The sequence below is a fragment of the Sus scrofa genome, chromosome 15 (genome assembly GCF_000003025.6).
Source record: "Sus scrofa isolate TJ Tabasco breed Duroc chromosome 15, Sscrofa11.1, whole genome shotgun sequence".
NCBI lineage: Eukaryota > Metazoa > Chordata > Mammalia > Artiodactyla > Suidae > Sus > Sus scrofa.
Genome location: NC_010457.5, coordinates 45562137 through 45576926, shown reverse-complemented (window position 1 = coordinate 45576926; position 14790 = coordinate 45562137). Strand labels below are relative to the sequence as shown.

Below are 14790 nucleotides of genomic sequence, written 5' to 3'. Positions count from 1 at the left end.
CTGTGGTGTAGGTCACAGATGTGGCTCATATCTGGCATTGCTGTGGCTCTGGTGTAGGCTGGTAACAGTAGCTCCAATTAGGTCCCTAGCCTGGGAACCTCCACATGCCGCAGGTGCGGCCCTGAAAAAAACAAAAGACCAAAAAAAAGGAAAAGAAGTTAATTCTCCAGATTATCTGGAATTGTGTAAAGGACTTTATACTTCATGAGCTATTACTACATTACTTTTTAAAAAGAATTTTATTGGGAGTTCTTGCTGTGGTGCAACGGGATCAGTAGCATCTGTGGAGTACTGGGACCCATATTCGATCCCCAGCCTGGTACAGTGGGTTAGGAATATGGCATTATCGCAGCTGTTGTATAGGTTGCAGCTGTGGCTCAGATTTGATCTGTGGCCTGGTAACTCACATGCCGTGGGGTGACCCAAAAGGAAAAGAAAAAAAAATTTATTGGAGTATCGTTGATTTATAAAATTGTGTGTATTTCGGGTATGTAGTGAAGTGATTCAGTTATATATCTACATATCCAGTATTTTCCCAGATTCCATTCCCATATAGGTTATTACAGAATATTGAGTAGCATTCTCTTCTATATAGTAGGTCCTTGTGGGTTATCTATTTTATATATAGGAGTGTGTTTAGATTAATCCCAGACCCTTAATTACATTACTTCTTTCTTGGATCTCAACACACCTAAGCTCTGAGTTCACGTGTCCTGTGCATGTATGCAACTAGATAGACTAGATGGGTTTCTTCCACAGAGAAAATTCTCTTGTGTGTAGTATCTAGGTACGAAAACTTGCTGTTAAATGAAGCTCTTCCCACTGTTCCTTCAGTTCAAGTTGAAGTTTTAACTAGCAAAGGAAGTTTAGAGCATGTAGGCCAACTGTCATTCCGGTACTTCATCTCCGTGTTCTTTGTTCCCTCAGCACATAGCTTCCCTGAGTCTGGGAGGCCCAAGGCTCGCTGGCCACGGAGGAGGTGCAGAAATGCTGCCTCCTTACCCCTGATGTTCTCTTTGGGAGTCTATGCTTTGTACTCAGTGAGCCATGTTTTACTTGCGCTGAGCGCCACCAGTGTGGAGGTAACTGGTATGTAAGAAAATGAGAATAAGAAACACAGCGAGATGCAGTACCAGATTCTACATCATCAGAGCATGTTGTGTGTTTCAAAAAAAAAAAGTGTCACAAGGCCAAGACCAGTGAGGATGGAAGTGGATTAAACAGAGAGGGTGGTAGCTGACTTTTTGGAACACCTACCAAGTTCTCAGCTTGGATTATTATCTCATTCAGTTGTTAAACCTTAATGAAATGAAAACACATGCCTGCAACCCACCTGAAATGTCAACAGATGAAATTAGAGCTGCTCTGGAGGGAGCTGGAGAGGGTCCTTCCCCCCCTGCTTTGGTGCCTTTCCCCACCTCGTGGAGGTCTTGAGGGGACTTCTCAGAGCATAGTCAGAAAACTGATTGGGAGTTCCCGTTGTGGCTTGGTGGTAAAGAACCTGAGTAGTATCCATGAGGACGCAGGTTCGATCCCTGGCCTTCCTCAGTGGGTCAAGGATGCAGTGTTGCCATGAGCTGTGGTGTAGGTTGCAGATTTGGCTCAGATCTGGCATTGCTGTGACTGCAGCATAGGTTGGCAGTTGCAGCTCTGATTCGACCCCTAGCCTGGGAACTTCCATCTGCCATAGGTGTGGCCCTAAAAAGCAGAAAAGAAAAAGAAAAACTGGTTGGCTGAATAAGCTCTGAGGATGCTTTTGTGAAAGAAAGCACAGTTGAACTCCTTGGGGAGGATGTGGAGTGTGATGGAATTGATTTTAAGGGAGGTTTTCTCACGGGTATTGGAAACAATGGGAGAATCTGCAGTAGCAGGTTTAGATGCAGGTGGTGGCACTTGGAATGGAGACAAGGAGACATTTCTCTGGCGAACGCAGGAGGATGCGGAGGACAAAGACAGGAGTGGATCAAAGGGGGTTTCACTCCTCATGGAGGGGATGTTGGGAGTGGAGCGCGTTTTGTGGAGAAGAGGTGAGCTTAACGTTGAACGTAGCAAGTTAGAAAGGACCAAGGGCCCTCTACAGCAAATTCGGGCTAGAAAGTTGGTGCTAGAGCAGGTGCGGAGCTTGGGTGAATGTCAGAGGCCAGGTGTGAGGTCGCTCACTCGAGAATGATGTTGGACGCCACGAGCCCAGCTGCCTTCTCCAAGAGGGAAGCGATACACGATAAAGACAGCAATTCAGAAGCTGAAGAGAAAATCGGTGGGGGGGAGTCTAAGGGGAAGTCGCAGTGGGAGCAGGGCGCAGTGGGAGCAGGGCGGAAGAGGATGCAGATGGTCTAGTTCTAAGGAAGGATGCTGTTTCTAGGACGAGGCAGGAGGCTTCAGCTGGTTTCAGTAGCTCTCCTGTTCTTAGTGGCTTCCTGGCCTTCCGTGGTGTGGAGTGTGAAATTCCCTGGGCCACTTTCATGAAGCCCAGCTGTCAGCCTGAGATTTTTGTTGGTAGAGAGACCTAGAGATGCCCTTAAATTTGGCTTTGAGGAGATTGCCTTTGCACAGATGAATTAAGGCATTTCTGGGGGTGACGGATTGGGTTGGGAATGGGAAATGGTCTTATGGCCATTGTATTTGGCTTCGAAGGAGGAGACATCCAGATAAGGGACTGTGACGCAGGGATGAGACAGAATGGGTTTGGAGAATAGGGGTGAGTGGCCTTCGATGTCCTCTGACTCAGACCCACCCCCTAGCCCCTCCAGCAAGCACAGCTTTGAGACCAGCCAGATGAATATTATGTGAGAGGCCTAAGGAAGGCTGGCCCTGCCCCTAAACTCTGCCTTCTGCTGATTTGCTTTTGCCTAAAATCCCTTATGCTGCGGAACAAACCTTGGATTTTATAATGAGAAAAAGATTCTTGGGCATAAATATTTGGCAGAGTTAATGCACCGCAGAGAGGTCTGAACCCAACCAAGCACAATCTTTTTTGGGGGGTTTCTTTGGGGCGAGGTGATTTACAAGAGAGCCTGTATCTAAAGGAAGAAAGGGAACAGAAAGAGGAGGCTGGTTCAGGGTTAACCAAAGGACGGGTTATGGTATGGCCAGGAAAGGGGGCAGGGCAGGCGTGGTCATCCTAGAGAACCAGGAGATGCTGTAGGGCAGAGGCCGTTCATGACCTGCGGGGTCTCTGTATGCAGGTTCCATAGAAGAGCACCCACCCCTTTCTTAATTTAGGTCCCTTGCTTTTTAAAATATGTAATTTAGGGGAGTTTCCTTTGTGGTTCAGAAGAAACAAACCCAACTAGTATGCATAAGGATGTGGATTCGATCCCTGGCCTCGCTCAGTGGGTTAAGGAGCTGACATTGCTGTGAGCTGTGGCGTAGGTCACAGACATGGCTCAGGTTTGGCATTGCTGTGGCTGTGGTGTAAGCCAGCAGCTGCAGCTCCGATTCAACCCCTAGCCTGGGAACTTCCATGTGCTGCACTTGTGGCCCTAAAAAAGTAAATAAATAAGCAATTCTTTAAAAAATTAAAAAATAATAAAATACATAATTTAGGTTTAGCTATTCCTCGTCTAATCCCTTCCAAAATTTTGACCAAGTCTAATGAAGACCCTGTTGTTCTCTTCCCTGAAGAAAAACATTTCAGGGGGATGCTGGCCACCTTGCACCATACGGTCTGCTCTATTGTCCTTCCAAAGTCGTAGTGCCAATGAGAAGGTTTGCACCAAAGACTTTGAAATCAAAACAGGTTGTTTTGTTAAGTAGGGATGGGAGGAGGTGAAACAATGTTCAGAGTCTCCATCAGTAGAGTATGCTGGTCCATTACAGAAGTAGTGCAGGACGCAAGGTAGAGGTGTTGGAAATGGTTCTGTCTCAGTCTCTGTTGGAATTAGTACAGGATCTAAAGGTTTATTGAGACAGAAACTCCTGGTACCATGTTGCCTGACCAAAGACTGAATTCAGTGTCTATATGTCCACAGAGTAAAAGTAGTGTGATCTTTGGAAAATTAATTTAGTCTCTGAGCCATAGTTTTCTCAAGTGTAAAGTGATAAAAGTATCACTTGCCACTAATTAAACTATAGATAATGTGAAACACTTCAGGGTCTCCAATTGAGATATTGGAATAATCGAGGTTTTTAAAGATATATAAGTCTGACTGCCTCATTACTTTTATAAGAAACATAGAAGCAGAACGAGTGGAAAATAACCTAACAACAAAAGAGACCCATTAAAATGAGCAGTTCTTTCCATAATTCCTTAAGATGTTCTTAGTACCTTTGGGGGAATTGAGATGAACGTGGAATAAGATGACTGGGATATGCATGGGGAGGGGAGATGGAGAAAAGGCCACTGAGGAAGCCAGGAAGGTGCCATCAGAGAGGTGGAGAGTCACATAGATTTTGTGGTCGAGAAGGGAGAGTACGGGAGTTCCTGTTGTGATTCAGCAGATTAGGAACCTGACTAGTATTTGTGAGGATTCAGGTCCCATCCTTGGCCCCAGTCAGTGAGCCAAGCGTGAGCTGTGGTGTAGGTTGCAGATGAGGCTTGGATCTGGCGTTGCAGTGACTGTGGCGTATGTAGGCCGGCAGCTGCCATCCGATTGGACCTCTAATTTAGGAACTTCCATATGCCGCAGATGCAGCCCTGAAAAAAAAAAGAGGTTAAAGTGCGGTAGCTAGTAAAAGGCTTGGACGCCAGGCTCATGTGACTCCAAAGCTAGGCCTGTTCACCGCTCCCCCTCCAGGGCTGAGAGTTTGATTCCACAAGTGGAGTGGCAGCCGCCTACAGGCTTCACCACAACACAGCGAGGGGGCAAGGGGGCCACTGCAGGTGTGTGGTCAGGAGCTTGGCTCTAGAGGAGGAGAAAAGGGGTGATTCACAGGCAAGGGAGTTTTTTCCAGATAGGACTGACTGTTTAGAATTTGTAAAAGAGATGCTATAGGTAAAAGAAGTAGATTTCTGCCCAGTGGGCAGCATCCTGGGCCTTTCCTATGTTCAGCCTTTGGTACGTCTGGTCAACCCTGCTATATGTGGATTTTTTTTTTTTTTTTTTTTTTTTTTAAGAATTGAACTATACAGTGAGTTCATGTGTTTGAAATAATGGTTATCATGATAGGAGTTTGCCAGGTGGGATCGTGGGGGAGGAGGTGAATTCCTCCTCTTTCCCTAGGTGGCTTCACCAAGATTTTAGGGGATTGATCATCAATTCCAAACACCACCTAAGATGATTAAAAACAACCTTCATGCCTTGGAGATGTCTACCACTCTAGATTTTTTTTTTTTTCTTTTTACGGCTACACCTGTGGCATATGAAGTTCCCAGGTTAGGGGTCAAGTCAGAGCTGCAGCTGTAGGCCACAGCCACAGCCATGCCAGATCCGAGCCACATCTGCTACCTACACTGCAGCTTTGCAGCAACTCCAGATCCTTCACCCACTGAATGAGACCAGGGATCTAACCTGCATCCTCACAGACACTGTGTCGGGTTCTTAATCTGCTGAGCCACAGTAGGAATTGAAGACTTTTTTCCAATGGGCATACCCATGGCATATGAAAGTTCCCTGGCCGGAGATCGAATCTGACCTCTGCAGTCAGATTCTTAACACACCTCGCCATGGCGGGAACTCCCACCACTCTCGATTTTTCACAGCACAGATATATCTGTCTCACTTGATCTTCTGCTCCCATCTTGCATTCGTCCCACCCTTCCACCCTCCTCTCCAGTTTGGTCTCCCTAGGAGTTGTCCCGTGCAGCTTTTTTTGTCTGCTTCTGCTGCCATCATAGTTGCCGGTATGATCTCCTCTTGAGGTGAAGCTCTTATCAAAATGCTGACAGTCAGCAGCATGTACCCCAGCACCGGCTGTCCCCAAGCTGCCAGCAGTCTGAGGTTGGAGGGCTCAGGTGTGCTTGAATGAGGCAGAACCGAGAGCTATGCTTAGGCAGAGGAATTTGTTCTCCCAGTTTCGTTAGCGTGAAGGTGTAGCCTCTCGGGCTGCCTGGGCCATCCAGGCACTGGGAAGGCATTCATGGGGAGCTGTGGGTGTGGGTTGCTGCGCCGGACTCCATGGGGTAGAGGAGGCTTTGGCTGTGACTCTAGCCCATATACTTGTACCCCACCCGGTTAGGATGCTCAAGAGGTCAGAGCCCAGGGCAAACCCTATTTGAGAAGAATTCATTCACCACATCTTCTGGGATCTGCTCTTCAGGCCAGTGATTGAACAGAGCTTTTTTTCTCTGAAGCTGTAAAAGGAGTGGCAGGACTCCTCTCTTTAGAGAGAAGTCCAGGAACAGCTCATAAGCACGCACCCTCCCTCCCTCAGAGAAGGGAGAGCCGGGATCTGGCAGCAAGGTGCTTTTACCTAGACAGTGATGCAACTCCGCTCAACTCCACGCTATCGTCTGCAGGTGTAAGCATTTCGGGAGGGCAAGCCGGATGGTCTGGTACCATCTCCTGGAAGGAAAATGAAAGCGAGAGACCCCACTGTGTGACACTCTCTGCGAAACGTGCTTCTCAAGCTCCAGGCTGATTTAAAGCATGTCGGGAATGCCTTCAGGAGATGAACGTGACTTAGCATGAAAGAAAGTAGACAGAGAGTAGAATTTAAGTGAAGAGAGGGAAAAGAAAGTATTCTCAATTCTTTTTTCTTTTCTTCTTCCTAGCAAGAACCAGTTGAGTCATCTTTGGGGCTTAGTAATGGAGTAAGTGATCTTTCTCCTGAGTACGCGGTCCTGACTTCAGCTATAAAAAATGAAGTGGATAGTACGGTGAACATCATAGGTAAACTGTTTTCACGTCTCTTTTTATATATATATACATGAGTAGCCTTCTGGGGCTGAGAATTTGTCAAACGGGATCTGAAATAACAGAGTTAGCAGGAGGAGGTCCTGGAACCATCTCAAAATGCAAGTTCAGGCCCCAGATTTAAGGGCCTTTGAGGATCAGATAGAGGAACTGACAGGGATCCACCTCAAGAAAGTAGGTAGATGGAGTTCCCGTCGTGGCGCAGTGGTTAACGAATCCGACTAGGAACCACGAGGTTGCGGGTTTGATCCCTGACCTTGCTCAGTGGGTTAAGGATCCCGCGTTGCTGTGGCTGTGCTGTAGGTCAGCAGCTGGAGCTCCGATTGGACCCCTAGCCTGGGAACCTCCATATGCTGCCGGTGTGGCCTTAGAAAAGGCAAAAAGACAAAAAAAAAAAAAAAAAAAGAAAGTAGGCAGATGACATGGATTTTCTTCCCCCTCAGTGGCTAATGATTAGCAGTTCCCAATCGTTCAAAAATTGGTCTCGTGGGCAAAAGTGTTATTTATTTTACTTGGGAACAAGGCGGGGGCCTGGGGGTGGGGGGATTGTCCCTGTGAGTCCCCTTCAGCATCTGCTGGACAAAAGACCTGCCACAGAGGCGGTGCTCATCTTGCAGATGAAGAAGCTGAGGCACAGAGACACTTGGCTCCCACCCAGAGTTTTGGGTACCTTCTGTATATACCAAACTCAGCACTATGAGCAGGAGATAGATTAGGGGGATGGGCATGGCAGACCCAATTCCTAGCTTCATGGAAGGAGACCAATAGTAAACAAGTAAAGCCACAGCTAGTGACAGCATCCCCGTTTGTGGTAGCTGCAAAGGAAAAGAATGGAGCGATGAGAGAGAAAAACGGCACCAGGTTTAGATCAGAGGCTTCTGGGAGGAGCCCCGTTTCCCCTGGAGCCAGTGGGTGAGAAACTTCGGGGTGGGCCAGACAGTAGAACTCCCCACGTGGACCCCAAGACAGGAAAACACTTGGAGGAATAGAGGGGTGGCCCGTGTGTCTGGGGAGGTGCCTCAGGAGGAAGGAAGGACAGCTCCTGGGGGCCTTTGCAGACCCCTGAGAAGGAGATTGGGTTTTTATCCCCCAACTGCTGGGGGGTATGTTTAAAACAATTTTTTTTTAAAATGGAAGTATAGCAGATAGGAAGGTACACAAATGTTTTACATAAACGTACAAAGTAAACACCACCCCTGGAGGCTTTTAGGCCTGGAGGGTGAAGTACATCTCCGTAAAGTCCCTCTGGCATAGGGTGTGCATGGACGGTGGGGACCCTCTGCAAGAGGGGGACCTTGAACGGAACTTGTATTCTCGCTCCAGCGCTGGAATCCAGAACCTCAGGGGTTTTTTGCCCTTTTTTTGTCCTCAGTACCTGTTGGTCCTTTACATTTTGCTCTGTTTTGTAAACAGTTAGGGCTTCTGATGCTGGCAGAACCGGAAGGATCAGTCAGCGAGCGCTCCAAGAGCAAGCCTCACGTCTGAGCACCTTCATCTGTGGGTTCGCAGTTGAGTAACAGACAGATGGCAGCCGCCCCTCGTTCCTGGGGTTTGGAGTCTGGGAAGTAGAATCGCGTAAGCAGGGTCTCCGTCACACCTTGAGCTCTCTGGCAGAGCTCGGCCTAAAGGAGGGGCAGAGCCTGGTTGATATGCAGCATCTGCTGGACCTCAGGGAGGGGCAGCTTTGCCCTCCTCCAGGGCTCACGGCTGGATGGGGCACTTGGCATAGAGACAGATGGTCCCACAGTCACTTGGGGCTAAGCGAGGTCTTGGAGAGTGAGCATTCTCACTTCCCCTCTGAAGTGAGGCCACTTGTCTGCCTGGGAGCCCAGCTTCAAGGCCAAGAGCTGCTTCACCAGCACCTGGGTTTTTACCATCCCTTTCTCAGCAGGCTGTCCCTGCAAGCCTGCCCACTGAGCCCTTTTAAAAAGGGAAGATATATGCCCATCTTCCAGGCACGCTTTCTTAAGATTCAGCTTATTTGGAGGGAGCTGGTTGGCTTTTGGAGCACCCCTTCATTAAAGAGGTGAAGTCAGCCTCAGATAAAATATGCCACATAAATGTCAGAATTGGACCTGTTTTCTTTACCTTTTCTTTTCTTTCTTTCTTTCTTTCTTTCTTTCTTTCTTTCTTTCTTTCTTTCTTTCTTTCTTTCTTTCTTTCTTTCTTTTTTCTTTCTTTCTCTCTCTCTCTCTCTCTCTCTCTCTCTCTCTCTCTCTCTCTTCTCTCTTTCTTTCTTTCTTTAACATTTTGGTCTGGTCTTCAGTATGCAAATATTGTCTCAGGTTGCTGGTTCTTTGCCCTTTGGTATGATTGGTGCTACATAGGGTTGGTGCTAATTTAATGAGTCATTACTCCCCAGGCAAAGAGAGAGGCCAGGTTTGGTGAGAGAATCACCTACTGGATAAAATGAGTCCCTCCTAATAACAAAGTAATAGTGGATGGCAGTAAAATGAGTCTGAATATCACTTTCAAATTCATGACCTTATGAAGCTATGTAATGATATACAAAGTGGATCCTTGCAAGTATTTTAAAGAAATGAGTGTCACTGCAAACAGTAGCACCACCTCAGATTTTAAAGCCTTCCCAAATCTTTTTTCTACACTCTCCCATGTGACCAATAATTAGGCATCCTAGCCTTTACTAGTCTTGCTTTACCTTTTAAAAAATGCTTTATTTAAAAATGACACTGTTTCCTGCTTTCCATTCATTTGTTTCTAAACTCAGAGTTCCTTCCAGTTTTGAATCCAGGAACAGGGATGAAAGCCTCAAGATGTTTTCATTCTGCTCTCATAAGGATGTGTTTATAAGATTTAAAAATGGGAGCTTGAAACAAGTCCTTCACACGAGACGTTTTTCCTGTTGTTGGTAGGCTCTGTCGCTAGGGAAATAGATTGAAAATCAATACCTTAATCCATTGGAGACCAGCCACTAGTACATTTTTAATTCTGGAGAAGGTGACTATTTGGTAAGTGCATCCAGTAAATGTGTAAAACACAAAATGTACTGTTACCCTGACAGATGAACTCTTGAAGGATTGCTGCTATGTGGTTTTATTCTGGTGGCAAATCATAGCAGAAAAACACATGCGTGTAAACACACACATGCGTGTGCACAGGCAGGCACACACTCATGGCCAGTGGGCAGTATCCAGGTCTTGCCTTCTTGTCCGTGACAGCTGAATGGTCCAGATTCAGTTGGCTGTGCACTCAGTCTGAGTGCGGTGTCTCAAACCAGATCTTCTACTGTTTTCTCTCTCCCGTGTGTTTAAATGCACAGGAGAGCCACCCCTAAAGACCTTTCCTGCTAGCCCTTTAAGGGGAGGGAGAAAAAAAACTCCTGATTTTTATTTTTACTTTTCTTTCACATTGAATTATTTCGTGTGTGTGGCAACTTCTGTTTTTAGGAAGCGGAAGAAGCCAGCAAACATGTTGAATTGTTCTGACAATACCCTGCTGGCATGTTGCCCGGGTCAGCAGTGCTTCTGCTGAGCCGTATTGAAATCACCTCCAGGCCAGTGTGAAAAGTTTGCAGGTGCAGACATTCTGTCTCACTGGCCCAGGCGGGGCCTCATAACCCCATTGTGTTTCTTGATAAAAGGTAACCCCACCCTTCAAGACAGCAAAGATAGCTGTGAAATAAGGGAGGCTATTCATTGCTTTGAAGTCAATCGAACGGGCCTTAGGCACAGGCACAGGCAGTTAGGAAATAATGTCATTTGGATTTTGTCTTGATTGGGGCTGCCCCCAATGCACCTTCTAGGACATCCTTTTTTATGGTGATTGCTTCCGAATATGACTAACTTTATCTAAAGTAAACCTTGAGTAGCATTTTTTTTTTTCTTTTAGCCAGACTTAGAAACTTGAGTATCAACAGGAGCAGAACAACAGCAGCAAAATAAAGGGAAAAGGAGCAGAACAGATTCACAACTTAGAGGCCAAACTGAGGGTCCCCCCTCCCTGGGACCTCACAGTTCTAACTCAAGACTGGCAGTCTCTGGCACGTGAATTCATAAGGACTTGAGTGTGGTCACAGGGGACGCTGGACTGTGGAATTGTCTTCATCTTTTCCAGCTCCCGGCTTCCCCTTTCTTTTTGCCATTTCCCCTGGTGCTGAAGATATGAAAAATCTCATCTGCACAATAAACAGTAGCTTTGGGGTGGCCGTTACACAGAAGGCCCCCCTCTTGAGAAGGACCCAGGAAAGGCTTTCCAAGCTGGTGCTCTGTAGGCTTTGTGCTGTCCCCTTCTCCCCGGGGCTCAGTTGCTCACCTCACAGTAGTAAAGGCCAGAGTCAAAGCATCCAGATCTATCAGGATGCCTAGAAAACGCTCAGCAATAGGAAAGTCCGTGCGAGATGTGAACCGAGTTATCACAGGAAGTTCCTGTGGTGGCTTAGCGGGTTATCAACCCAGCTAGCATCTATGAGGATGCGGGTTAGATCCCTGGCCCCACTCAGCGGGTTCAGAATCTGGCATTGCCGGGCTGTGATGTAGGTCGCAGATGTGACTTGGGTTGCTGTGACTGTGGTGTAGGTTGGCGGCTGCAGTTCCAATTCGACCCCTAGCTCAGGTGCATCCCTAAAAAAGCCAAAAAAAAAAAAAAAAAAAAGTAGCACGAGACATCCAGACACAGAGCTGACATCTTGTTTTTCTTCAGTGACCTGGACCTTGAAACAGCCACAGTCACAAAGGTGAGACTGTGTGGGATGTGCCCTCTGTCCCCACGTGTACCAGGAGCCCTGGGCAATGGAGTTGAGCTGTTGTTTTTTTCAAACTTAAGGAGTTTTTTATTTACTCAAGAAAGCTGCCAATTTTTTCCCGAGGCTATGTATATTTTTCTCCTTCCCCCTCTCTAGCCACCTCCACCTCATTTATAATTAACTATCAAACCCTGTTTTCCCTCTTCGTAGTTCGCAAGTCCATCCCCTTCTTTCTATTTTTGATACAACACACAGTCACCTTCGCTCTCGCCTGAGCTCTGCTTCCACGTTGCCCCTTCTCCCCACAGAGTAATTTCTTTAAAAATGCCGCTCTCACCATGTCCCCATTGCCCCCCAGGACAAAGGCCCCAGTGTCCCCAGGGTCCTGATTTTACCTCTTTTATACTTGTTTTTGAACTTGATGACTTTGAACAATTTGACTCCCATGTGCCTATCCAGAGGGAGAAAGCCAGGTTTCGCTGTGGGTTTTGTTATTGTGGAGTGGATGCTAAGGTTTTATCAGCACAGCCCGGCAAGAAGTGGGTGTTTGGTGGTTCCGTGGGGAAGAGAGGTCTGCCCCAGATGTCTGCTCCCTTGAGACATGGTGATTAACTCCACTGAGTTTTTACTGGGACACATTGTTTCTGCCCTCTATAGCAGCATGGGATGCTGTTTTCTCCCGGAGTGAAGAGATACACTGCCCCCCTCACATTGGCTCCACCCTGTACCCTGGCAGCCTGTCACCATTGGGGCAGTCTGGCTGTGCAAGGACAGCTCTTTCCCTGCCGTTACTACCCCAGAAGGACCATCTCTCCCACCATTGCTCCTGGATGCCTAAACTGTGGCGATTTTATGTAAAAAAAAAAAAAAAAAAAAAAAAAAAAAAAAAAACACAGAAGAGCAGCAGATTAAAAGTTTAAAGACCTGGTTCTGCAGGTTTTTGACTTACCACGTGATCCTAGGCAAATGCCCTAACCTCTCTGAGATTCAGTTTCCTAATGTTTAAAATGGAAATTGATGGAGTTCCCCTCATGGCTCAGTGGAAGCAAATCTGACTAGCATCCATGAGGATGCAGGTTCGATCCCTGGCCTCACTCAGTGGGTTAAGGATCTGGCATTGCTGTGAGCTGTGGCATGGGTCACAGATGCTGCTCGAATCTGGTGTTGCTGTGGCTTTGGCGGTGGTGTAGGCCAGCAGCTGTAGCTCCGATTCGACCCCCAGCCTGGGAACCTCCATATACCCTAGATGCCGCCCTAAAAAAAAAAAAAGGAAATGATAAAGCTGATCCTGTCTTACCTCCCAGGGTTGTCGTGAGGATCAAATGAGTGTAATGGAAAAATCACTGTGTGGTTATCAGGTGGTATGATAATGTTATGATTATGATATTATCAAAATCATATTAAAATATATTTGAGGAAAAGAAGTAGCCGCCATCTGTGCTACGTCATCAGGGCTGGTATGAACAGCTTAAATTCTCCAACTTTCAGATGAGGTCAAGAAGACATTTCTCTCCATGGTAGTGTGCATATGGCCTGCTTTTTTTTTTTTTTTTTTTTTCTTTTTGCCTTTTCTAGGGCCACTTCTGTGGCATATGGAGATTCCCAGGCTAGGGGTCTAATTGGAACTGTAGCCACCAGCCTACACCCAGAGCCACAGCAACACAGGATCTGAGCCGCGTCCACAACATACGCCACAGCTCACGGCAATGCCGGATCCTCAACCCACTGAGCAAGGCCAGAGATCGAACCCACAACCTCATTCCTAGTCGGATTCATTAACCACTGCGCCATGACGGATACTCTGGGAAGGCCTGCTTTTACATGTCCTGCCAAAAGGCTTTAAACTTGACCCTGCAGCTGCCTGAGTGACCTTGGCAGTTCACTTGACCTCCCCATGTTTTAGCTTTTTCAAGCTGCGAAGTGGTAGCACCAACCCACCTTCAAAGAACTTTCTGGTTCCCCGTAGTCTGCCTTTAAGGGCTTTCTTTCTCTGAGGCATGGAAGCAACTGCCTTCTCACGTGGAGCTCGGCATTAAGTCAACACTTGTTCATAAAGTATGAATGACCTTTTAAGGAATCAAACCGGTTCATCCATAACCAGCCATGAATAATATTGTTGTAAGTCTCAGCAACGAAGTCCAGATAAAATTACATTCCTGCGGGTGACTCTTTTCCTGATGTGCTGACCTTGGTAAGCTGGGGAGGCTTAGTGGATTTCTAGCCCCTCTAACCATTCGAGAATTTCCTTGGCACCCCGTACAGAACTGTTGAAAGGCAATTTCAGTGTTGGTTATGAGCCCAGTGTCTTATTAAGGTGAGATTTGGAAGTTTTTATCCTAAGAGGTGCTTAGAAAGCCCAGGGTAGCTTAGTTTGAACTTCCCTTTCAGGAAGATGGTACCGGAGACCACTAGGGAGGGAACGCTGAATTTGAATCTCGATTCTGCCATTTGCTGGCTGTCTGACCTTGACTTTGTCATTGAACTCTTTGTTAGTTATTTAACTCTCCATGGTCCTTTTCCTCCTGTCTGAAATGGGGGTGATAATTTTAAGGTCCGGCAGGTGACGAGGTCAGCGTAGGAAAGACAAAGTTCAGTGTTCAAGAAAAGTTATGTTTTGCTATGATTGGTCAGTCAGTCTTCTCTACCACTTAGGGGGCTCCCACTTCCAACCTTACTTGCCCTCGCAGATTGCTAAGTCTGCTATTCTTGTAACCTGTCCATCATCAGGAATAAGCGGCACTGTCTGTGTTGTCCCTTGGAGCAAAGTTTGATGCTTTCTGGGAAATCAGTTCACATCGGTCTCTACAGATGGAGGGAGAGGAGAGAGAAGAGAGGGACTGACTGAGTAGGGTTGGTGCATAAAGCACATCCAGAGAGCATCTCTGATATTGGGATTTCCCTGATTTTCTCTTGGTCTTGAGACTTGTGACTTGGGGAGTTTCTGGAGTGCTCTCAATCACATTCATATGGAGAGCAGTGGTCGTCCGTGTCCCAGGCACGAAGCCACCCACTTCTTGGGTGATGTCTGGCCTTTGCGGCAATGTATTATATTAACCCGTATCCAGATGTGGTCCAGAAAACAAATCCTTGTTTTTCTATCCTGGTCACTGGCAATCAGGACACACTTAAAATTTGAATACAGGTGCTTATCTACTTTTTTGCCTTAAGGGATATATATGAAGTGAAGTACAGTGAAATGAACCCCCTTCCGGCATTCAGGCTGATGAACTTTGACAGACATCCTCAGTGTGTAACCACCACTATATTTAAGACATAGGATGTTTTCCTCACCCC

At 46.8% G+C, this 14790-nt stretch overlaps 1 protein-coding gene across 8 annotated transcripts in view; it reads left to right on the top strand.

Moving 5' to 3' along the window:
* Positions 1 to 14790, top strand: part of IRF2 (interferon regulatory factor 2) — a 146463-nt gene that overhangs the window by 116315 nt on the left and 15358 nt on the right. For all 8 annotated transcript variants that reach the window (XM_021075622.1, XM_021075623.1, XM_003359469.5 and 5 more), the window contains one exon: positions 6653 to 6770. In XM_021075622.1, coding sequence (XP_020931281.1) covers positions 6653 to 6770 — 118 coding nt within the window. The remainder of the gene's footprint in view (positions 1 to 6652; positions 6771 to 14790) is intronic.